Source organism: Acanthochromis polyacanthus, chromosome 10 (assembly GCF_021347895.1).
Source record: "Acanthochromis polyacanthus isolate Apoly-LR-REF ecotype Palm Island chromosome 10, KAUST_Apoly_ChrSc, whole genome shotgun sequence".
Classification (NCBI taxonomy): Eukaryota; Metazoa; Chordata; class Actinopteri; family Pomacentridae; genus Acanthochromis; species Acanthochromis polyacanthus.
The window spans coordinates 41269661-41280084 of NC_067122.1; the positions used below are offsets into that span (position 1 = coordinate 41269661).

The 10424-nt window shown below is 41.2% G+C and overlaps 1 protein-coding gene across 1 annotated transcript; it reads right to left on the minus strand.

Moving 5' to 3' along the window:
- Positions 1 to 284: 284 nt before the first annotated feature.
- LOC127535934 (uncharacterized) lies at positions 285 to 2139 on the minus strand. The gene is made up of 2 exons (XM_051954970.1): positions 471 to 2139; positions 285 to 378 (listed from the first exon to the last, which is right to left on the minus strand). Exon 1 carries the CDS (start codon positions 1776 to 1778, stop codon positions 780 to 782), a length of 999 nt encoding a protein of 332 aa, XP_051810930.1. The 5' UTR covers positions 1779 to 2139; the 3' UTR covers positions 285 to 378; positions 471 to 779.
- Between the last annotated feature and the right edge of the window lie 8285 nt (positions 2140 to 10424).

Sequence of the window (10424 nt, forward strand, 5' to 3'; positions counted from 1 at the left end):
ATGGCTTCATAGCAGTAACACTAAAGAACTGAGAGACACTGCGACACCTCTGGGAAAATATGCACTCTTGTTTACTTTTATTTAGCACCTTTGGTGTCTTCTTGCATGTGTGTATCAGGAATGTGTGTAAAGGGATCAGTCTTGGAGCTAAGTCTTACTGTCCTTACAACATAAACAGGACTAGTGAACCTGATGTATACTCAAAATTTACAAGCCTCTGAAATATAGTTTTTAGATGGACATTTAGTTCAAGTGCTCTCCTTGATGGGTTGAACTACACTTACCTTCTTTGTCTCTTCTTTGGTATATCGTCGTCTGTTTGAAGATCAGAAGTAGCCTCTGCTCGTGTGAGCTTGCGACGGGCATCCTCATATCTGTCTGTGAAGTGACAAAACAAAACAGAATATGGTTACACCTAAGTTTTTACACCTACCCCTGCCACTCCCCAACCAAAAAACCCTTTTCCTTACCTGCATGTCCAAGTGCACACACACTGTATGTCCCCCATGAGGCATCTGGCTGTTGACGTTGTTTCACTGCCTTGGTGATATTAACATTGTGGCCTACTGGCCAAAAACAGTCCATCTTGTCCTCATCAGTGAACCAACATGATGAAATAATATCCACAAGAGCCCTTCCTTCACTTGACACTTCCCCCCTGAACTCCACAATGCTGAAGAGGGGCATGCTGCCAAGTTCATATGAGGTAGATCAACAGTCATGTAACTGGGGAAAGACTACATTTTCATCTTGAACAGGAAGCAGTATCAGTCTTTTTGTCAGTCAGTCAGAAGCACACCATGAAGCCCATCATCAAGCTGTGTAACCTTTCTGATCCTCATACACGTAACGTCAATAGGATAATCGTAAAAGCATCCTTGTCTCTTGTAAAACTGGCACACAGCATACATTTCTCCAGATGCAAACTCCACAATGTTCTTCACAATGGCAACCTTGCCCTCAACATCAAAGGAGTTGTTGCCTTGAGAGCAAGATATAATGTTTCCCTTGTATATGTACCTTTTGTACTGTACACAAGGGGGAAAGTTTGAGAGAGTTGGACCACATGCACTTGGTGGTTGAGGCTTGTTCCTCATTTCCTTCATCTTTCCTTGAGGACAGCTGGGTTTTTCACCTAAGCGCCGTACAACTTGTTGGACAGGGTTTTGTGGTCTTCTAACCAGCTGCTTTAATGTCCCCAGATAATTTTCAAAAGGGAAACATGAAACATTGTCAAGGGGTCCAAACTTCCTTGCATCATCAGCCAGATGAATTAGAGAGTGGGTATTGTACACAAGGTGCTCTGTTCCATAAATCTTTGCAAAATTGGTTACATAACATTTCAATAGTTTATCAGCATAATCACAGTATTTGTAACACAAAGCTGGGCTAAGAAGAATTCTTATTGCTATAGACAGCAACATAAAGTTCTTGTACAGTCTTGCAGGTAAATGTCCTTTAAGAATCACACGGCCTGTGTACAACAAAAACTGTCTGAATTCAGTGGCTTTCCACTGACTGTATTCCATGAGTGACCGTGGTTTTCGAGCAAAATTCCTCGGCAGATGTTCTCTGATTGTTTTTAAGTGGCTGGAGATAACTGTGATGGTTGCTGCAGAAACCCTACACTGTAATGGTCCTTTGATCCACAGACCCACAAGTTTTCTAACATTTCCTAGGCACACTAGATGCATGTAGTCAAGAACAAAGCATGACACCATTCCTATGCCTAGCTCTTGTAGGGGTGAAACACCATGATGATGTTCATCATCTGCCATATGTTCAAACTGTTCATCTGTTCTCAGTGGTGCAGCCAGATCTGGAAAACAACCCTGTTCTCTGTCCGAACTCCATGCTCTGTACAGCGTTCACAGGAGCTGTAACCTGAATGACCCTTGGTACATTTTACGAAGGCACGGGCTCGGGCATCACAGATGAAGGCATCAGGAAGCGCAATCTTGTAATGTATTCCATTGCAATGTAAACCCACCTGAGTTACATGCCTCAGGTCCTGGATGAAGTCCTTCAGGTATTCTTCAACAGAAGCAGGCTTTGTAGGACCTGCATACAGACCAATGATAATAACATTACTTCCTGGAATTTCTTTGACTTTGGCCAAAATAGGCCATAACTCCATTTTTGAGCTTCGGAAGAGGGGCAAGCCATCGATGTTGCAGGGATGGGATCAGCAAGTTCTGATTCCAGTGGAAAGTTGTTGACGGGGGGGATGTGTGCAGTGGCGGGCGGCGGTGCAGCGACTTCCAATCGCTGGGCCATTTACAATCGTAGTTAACAAGCTATCGTTAACATCGTTACCATTGCGCGGGAGTATCAGCGACAATAAAGTGTTCAAACTTCAAATGAAATCCGCGGAAATCCGCGGTAAATTCCCATCCCTGAAAAAAGCGGAATTCCACAAATTCGAGGAAAAGTCACATCCCTGTGTTGACACCTTCAGTTGAGACTGCTGTGATAGTAAAGAAGTCAGAGCATTTGACACCCCAAAATGATGATAACATCCATCTCCAATGTCTTTGACTTCACATATTTTTGAAGTTGATAAAAGAGTCCTTGGATCTTTGGGAAAATCAAGGCCACACTGCAATAAAATTTGTAGTAGCTCTGACAGAACACTGTGTGAAATGTTGCGACTTGCTGCCCATTCAGCCAACTTCTTTTTGACATCAGTGCAAGGCCCTGTTTCTTCAACGCAATCCTCAAAATCAAATTCTTCATTGCTGTCACTTGATAACATTTCATAATCCGGTTCTTGACCACCTTCATATTGAAAGTCCTGTAAATCCAACACTTCCATTTGGCTATTGCTTTCTGGTTCGGGAGCATGGACTGAGCATTATGTTCTCAAAAATAGAGTCTCATCAAATCCAAACATCTGCAAGTGCTCTGCAATTCTTGCTTTAATTCGTCTCCGTTTGGTCCGCGAGCTACCGAAGTAATCCATGTTTGGATCTGTAACAAAATAAATAAATAACTACTTACAGATGAGAATGGACAGTTCTAAGTCATCTTATTCACAAAATTCCAGCATTCATTTCACATTAATTATCAACAGACCAGGTTGATGTGGGCCTTCACAGGGCAGACTTCCTTGACTTCATGCAAATTAGATCCCTGCACTCGCATGTCAATCAACCCAAGACACACTAAAGACCTACCCCTCATTTCAATAATATTTTTTGCTGCATTTTATGCTGACAGTGTCTGCAGCAAATAAATGTGAGAACAGAGCCATTGCAGTTATTATTTATTCATTTCTATTTAATTGTAATTTTTAGTGTTATTTTTTAATTTAATTGTTCTTTTTTTACCTCAATTTTGTATATATTTCTGCTTTTGTATCAGTTTCATTTATATATTTTTTACATCTTACTTTTGAATTTTTTTTAACTTCTTTTTATTTATTTTTAATTATGGCAGGTTTGGTCCTCCACATTTCAATCACAGGTGGTGCACAAAAGCGCGCGCGCAATAGACGGGAACGGGTCAATCGACAGGAAAGTACGGCTGAGGTGGGGAGACATAAATTAATCTAGATAGGCACCCAGTTGATAAAAACAAACGCACATGGCGTTATCTGTCAAAATAACAGCGCAGCAGCCCTAATCACAGTGTTAATCCTTCCTGTTCGGCCCCCGACCGTGGTTAGGAAGCCCGGGGTTAACCCCCTTCACTTCCTCAGCAGCCGTTAGAGGCAAAGACACAGGAGCCCAGCCGTATCGAAGAACACTGCAGCCTTTGTCTATAAACAGTGGCTGAACTGCAAAGTACCGCCAACCAGCAACTACACACCTTCTCTCCTCCTCCGACTGCACCGACTGCCCGTCTGTCTCACTCGCTCTCCCCCCCTACACACGCTGCTCTCTCTCCCTCTCTCATGACGGAGCCACACACTCTCATAACAACAGCGTAATCTTTGAAATGCGCTGGCGTAGCGGCCCTAATCACAGTGTAATCTTTTAAACTGAGCGTAACGGGCCGTTAAGACTGTGTAACGGCCCGTTAGACAGTGTAACGGGCTGTTATGACAGCGTAACGGGCCGTTACGCTGAAATGCGCTGGCGAGAACCCTGCACTCTGTCTGCGTGGTTGATGTTACTTGCTATGCTTCATGTCCAGACTGTTCAGCCAGCTAGTTTACCTTGCCACATTTAACTCTGATCCTCTAGAACATAATAAACTTTATTCCTAGCATAACTCAAACAATGACAACATTGAAACCCACTTGCTCACATTAGTTTGACAATTTGTCTTACCTTTTGCAAGAACAGCTCGGCAAACGAAGAGGAAAGAATGAGGTAGGTGCCGAGATTAGCGCCAAACCCCGCGTCTTTTTGACAACCCTGGCGGATGTATATCCACCAGGGTTGTCTGGTCTGTATGACCAAACTAGCATGGCTAACAAGGCACATCCACCATGTCAAGCAGGTGTGTGTTCTTGTCTTTTTGCTCTCTGCCTTTTCCTCTTTACAGGGAAGGGAATTATATGATGATTTTTCACCACACAAAAGGTTTTGGTCTGGCACTACTTTGTGAAATGGAAGAATACTGGTTGGTGCAGTGTGTAGAAATTAGCATTTTAGCGACATCTGGCGTAAATGTCAGATTACAATGCAACGGGTGCTGGTAAGGATCAAAAGGATTGTGAACAGGGCATCATTTTCAGTAGTTAGGAGGTGAGCTTTTCATTCATGTTTGTAACTGTTATTTTCATAGATTAGAGATTAGTTAAGGTGATGAATATAGGTTTTAAAAACTTTTGTAGACTCGTTTTCAAAAATCGTGATTCACTCTTTTTGTCCCCAAAACCCACCCGCATCCACAAAACGGCCGATCATTGTGCCAAATTAATGTAAACTTTGGTAAGCTTTTTCTAACTAAATAAAAGGAAACAAACGTTTTATGGGGGTAATTGTACTCCTATTTTGACGGACTTTACATACAAATAAAACATTATACCCTTTCTTCACCGTTTCTGTTCACCAAAATGCTGCCAACTATAATCACTCTGAACGCCAGATGTCGCTAAAATGCCAATTTCCACACTCTGCACCTTAAAGTGCTTCACATGTAGGATGTTGAAATGGGCAATGCCATCCTTTTTTGTTATACAATTTAGGTTATGATGTTAGTAAACTGATACTGAAACATATAAGAAGAAAGAATAAAATATTTGACTTTTTCTTAAAAATGCATACATTTCAAGGAAAAAATGTATCTTGGTCATCCTAAACATGTTTACTTACATTAAATTTATCTTAATAACTTTATTTAATTTAAATTTACTTCAGTTTAAAAGAACACTAACAGAGACCCAGAGATCATTTGTGGAGATGAGACAAAAATCCGACAACCATTACCACAGCCCTCCACTGATCTAGGCCCAATGTAAGAGTGGCTAGATTGATGCCTCTTCTCATAGAAAACACATAAAATCTCACAGTATGTATAGTATGTATGCATCTGTTTATTTCTTAATTTACTGTCAATCACTTACTTTGTTACTGTGGCAGATAATTTCTCAAATAGTTTAAAATTATAAGCAAATATTTTCATACACACTTTATCTACAACTTAGAAACATTTACAGCTGTGATATCTGTACAAAAAGATCAGATATTAATGGCCTGGTGCATGGGATTTTCTTTTTCCCAGCTACTCAAAGTTTGTGTTCTAGTATTATGGCAGTTCATCACCTGCGTTTAGCAAAATCAGTCATTGTGTTCTCATTTTATTTTTTTATTGATTTAAAAAACAAAGAGGGAACAGCACATATTAATGAACATTTGTACAAATGTAAATATGCCAGATTATAGCCTTAGGCTAATTTCCATCTGCAGACCCCCTGGCAGGTTGATGGTAACATAAACATTCAAGGACACTATACAGACTAATACAGCTAGATAATACAGGTAAGACACGCAGGGCAGTATACAAGTAAAAAAAAAGAAAAAAGACATATGTATTGCACATCCTCCCATCACACAGAGTACACCAAACATTTAGCAAATGTGACATTTATTGCCTTTCTGTGTGAAGTTTGCATGTTCTTCCCGTGCATGGGTTCTCTCTGGGCACTCCGGCTTCCTCCCACAGACCAAAAACATGCTCATTAGGTTAATTGGTGACTCTAAGTCGCCCTTAGGTATGAGTGTGTTAGTGATGGTTAATTTATATGAAAGAAGCTTTATAAAGCGAAGAAACTTGGAGTGTGCATAAGGCTGTGGTCCATGTCAGGAGCGGTTCCGTCCGCGTAGTTAGAGAAATGTGGAGGTGCACGAGGCGGACATTTTTGCGTGTGAGAAGGGCAGCTTGAAGGGGCGTAGCTGCTAAAATGAGCAACAGGCTTTACATTGCCTTTTAAATTTAGTTTGACTTTTATGACACAGACAGGAGAGAGAGACAGATGGATATAGGAAGAGGCAGGAGGATGGGGGGGGGGGGGGGGGGAGGGAGGGCTGCAGCAGTGTTCCTAACAAGTTGTTAAAATAAAGTAAAAATGAAAGTGCTTTAAAAAAAAAAACAACTTAACAATGAAATGGTATCAGAACTACTGTAGCATGAGTTAGAATTGCAATCTATAATTAACCAGTGAAAGATGTACTGGAAATAGCATCATGCGTGGGAATATAATTATAGGTATCAAAAATCTGTAGCCTTGTGCAGCAGCACCACATAATTGTACAAACTACACTATATGTTAAAAACTGCACTCGTTTATCAGGGGCACCGCTTAGATATTTAATCTAGGCCACCTAAGAGACCTTTATCAACAATATTTCAGGTTCAGTAATCATTAATTAATCAAATCTACTGTGTTGATCAAAAGTCATAAACTCTGATTTCGTTGATCTCCAGTTTCCCAAACAAAGAAATGCACAATAAAACCAACCATAATTATACACAAACATTTTAACTAATGCTAAGAACAAACAAACATGAACTGAGAGACAGAGGCACTTTGGCAGGTTTGTGTTGCATTGCACCAAAGTAAAATGGTAAATGGTTGTATTTATGTAGCGCTTTTATCCAAAGTGCTTTACATGATGATATGTCACATTTACCCATTCACACACTGATGGCGGGAGCTGCCATGCAAGGTGCTAACCACGACCCATCAGGAGCAATCAGGGGTTAGGTGACTTGCTCAGGGACACCTCGACATGAGCACGACGGGCCGAGGATCGAACCGGCAACCTTCCAGTTACAAGATGGCCACTCTACCCACTGAGCCATGCCGCCCCCTAACAGTCAAAACTCATAGTTCTACAGAAAATATTAGCACTGTTGTATTATAAAGTTACCTTAAGAAGTCCAACTTAAAGTAAATTATAGAACAAAGCCCGAGTTTAAAGTTAAGCCACACGTTTTTTTGAGCCCTGAAACGGTTTCTTGCCAAATTTACAGCTGTGGGAAAGGGTCTCTAGATTTTCTGTGTGTTGCTCTGTAAGCTTCTGCTCCTCAGTACAATACATTAGTAAGATAAATGACAATATTCCAAAACACACATCAGAGAGATCTTAGCTGAAGTCGAAGAAATGTTTTAAAAATGACTTTGAATGTTTTTCGGTGCAGACTGGTTCACATTGGTATGCCTTAATTTTTTGACATTTTGACTTTTCACACAGTTTGCATGTTTTGCAGTATTATCATCAAACTGACTATTCTTTTCTCCAGTTTGATGTTCTCAAACACTGTCAACATGAAACTTGTATTTTCAGATGACCACCGGTACAGCCAACACCGGATCGGGAGATGAACCGCATCCCTCTCCACTATCAGATGCAGAGGAAGATGATCTACACACGTGGACAAAATTGTTGGTACCCCTCAGTTAAAGAAGGAAAAACCCACAATTCTCACTGAAATCACTTGAAACTCACAAAAGTAACAATAAATAAAAATTTATTGAAAATTAAATAATCAAAATCAGCCATCACTTTTGAATTGTTGATTAACATAATTATTTAAAAAAACAAACTAATGAAATAGGGCTGGACAAAAATGATGGTACCCATAACTTAATATTTTGTTGCACAACCTTTTGAGGCAATCACTGCAATTAAACGATTTCTGTATTTGTCAATGAGCGTTCTGCAGCTGTCAACAGGTATTTTGGCCCACTCCTCATGAGCAAACAGCTCCAGTTGTCTCAGGTTTGATGGGTGTCTTCTCCAAATGGCATGTTTCAGCTCCTTCCACATATGTTCAATGGGATTCAGATCTGGGCTCATAGAAGGCCACTTTAGAATAGTCCAACGCTTTTCTCTCAGCCATTCTTGGGTGTTTTTGGCTGTGTGTTTTGGATCGTTGTCCTGTTGGAAGACCCATGACCTGCGACTGAGACCAAGCTTTCTGACACTAGGCAGCACATTTCTCTCCAGAATGCCTTGATAGTCTTCAGATTTCATCGTACCTTGCACACTTTCAAGACACCCTGTGCCAGATGCAGCAAAGCAGCCCCAAAACATTACTGAGCCTCCTCCATGTTTCACCGTAGGGACAGTGTTCTTTTCTTCGTATGCTTGGTTTTTGAGTCTATGAACATAGAGTTGATGTGCCTTACCAAAAAGCTCCAGTTTGGTCTCATCTGTCCAAAGGACATTCTCCCAGAGGCTTTGTGGCTTGTCAACATGCATTTTTGCAAATTCCAGTCTCGCTTTTTTATGAGTTTTTTTCAGCAGTGGTGTCCTCCTTTGTCGTCTCCCATGAAGTCCACTTTGGCTCAAACAACGACGAATGGTGCGATCTGACACTGATGTACCTTGGCCTTGGAGTTCACCTTTAATTTCTTTGGAGGTTGCTCTGGGCTCTTTGGATACAATTCGAACGATCCGTCTCTTCAATTTGTCATCAATTTTCCTCTTGCGGCCACGTCCAGGGAGGTTGGCTACTGTCCCGTGGGTCTTGAACTTCTGAATAATATGAGCCACTGTTGTCACAGGAACTTCAAGCTGTTTAGAGATGGTCTTATAGCCTTTACCTTTAAGATTTTTGTCTATAATTTTTTTTCGGATGTCCTGGGACAATTCTCTCCTTCGCTTTCTGTTGTCCATGTTCAGTGTGGTACACAGCTTTTCACCAAACAGCAGGGTGACTACTTGTCTCCCTTTAAATAGGCAGACTGACTGATTATGAGTTTGGAAACACCTGTGATGTCAATTAAATGACACACCTGAGTTAATCATGTCACTCTGGTCAAATAGTTTTCAATCTTTTATAGAGGTACCATCATTTTTGTCCAGGCCTGTTTCATTAGTTTGTTTTTTTAAATAATTATGTTAATCAACAATTCAAAAGTAATGGCTGTTTTTGATTATTCAATTTTCAATAAATTTTTATTTATTGTTACTTTTGTGAGTTTCAAGTGATTTCAGTGAGAATTGTGGGTTTTTCCTTCTTTAACTGAGGGGTACCAACAATTTTGTCCACGTGTGTAGCTGCAATTTGCAAGTATTATACCTGTCTGCGAGTTGAAACAGCTGTGCTGGATGGAGGAGAAACAGGGGGTGACGTAGGAACATCTTCCTCCTCATCCAACAGAACAGCAAACCTGCCACGAGTTACCGGGATAAAACAGGACTGCTTAAGTCCCTCTGGCAGCTTCCTCTGTAAACAAGTAAAATAGTAGATGTTACACAACTGCTCCCCTTGACTGATGACTGGGCAAAACAAAGCAGTTCAAATAATCACACCACAAAGTTACATGAAACTATGTTCTACCTTCTGGCCAACACGTGTCCACTCCAAAGGGAGAAGTACTTCACACCATAAAAAAACCCAACACATGACTTCCAGTATGACAGAGAAGCGAGCAACAGCATAATTTGTAAGCTCCCAGGTGGTCTTACTCCCCCTGAAGAATTATACAACTTTTTAATAAGCTAGCTGTGAAACATAGCATGAAAGGGGGGGAATAAACAGAAAGGAAGAGAAAAAAATCTCGTCAAAATGTGGAGACGAGTGATTTTTCACCGAGTGACAGGGTGAAAGTCGGTTGCGGTGCTAACAGAGCTAGTGAGCACATGGACATGGAGGCTATCCAAGCCAACATCATCGCTGAAATGGGCCGAATGGATGTGAAGAAAGAACAGACTGAATTGGTCAACTGAAAAGTGAACTCGGCGATTTCGGAGGAGAGGTTAGTCTGAAGCTAAACACTATTGCCACCGACCTAAAAAACATAATGGGTCGAGCAGGCGGAGCAGCGATTGGCCGAGGTGGAAGAGTGGAGCACCGAAGCTGATCCATGCCTTGGAACAACAAGACTCTCTACAAGCGAAACTGACGGACCTGGAGGCACGTTCGCATAGAAATAATATACGTATCCACGGCATTCCTGAAGACGCCGAGGGTGAAAATATCCAGGACTTTATCACAAATGGAGCTGCACCTTCCTGACGCCT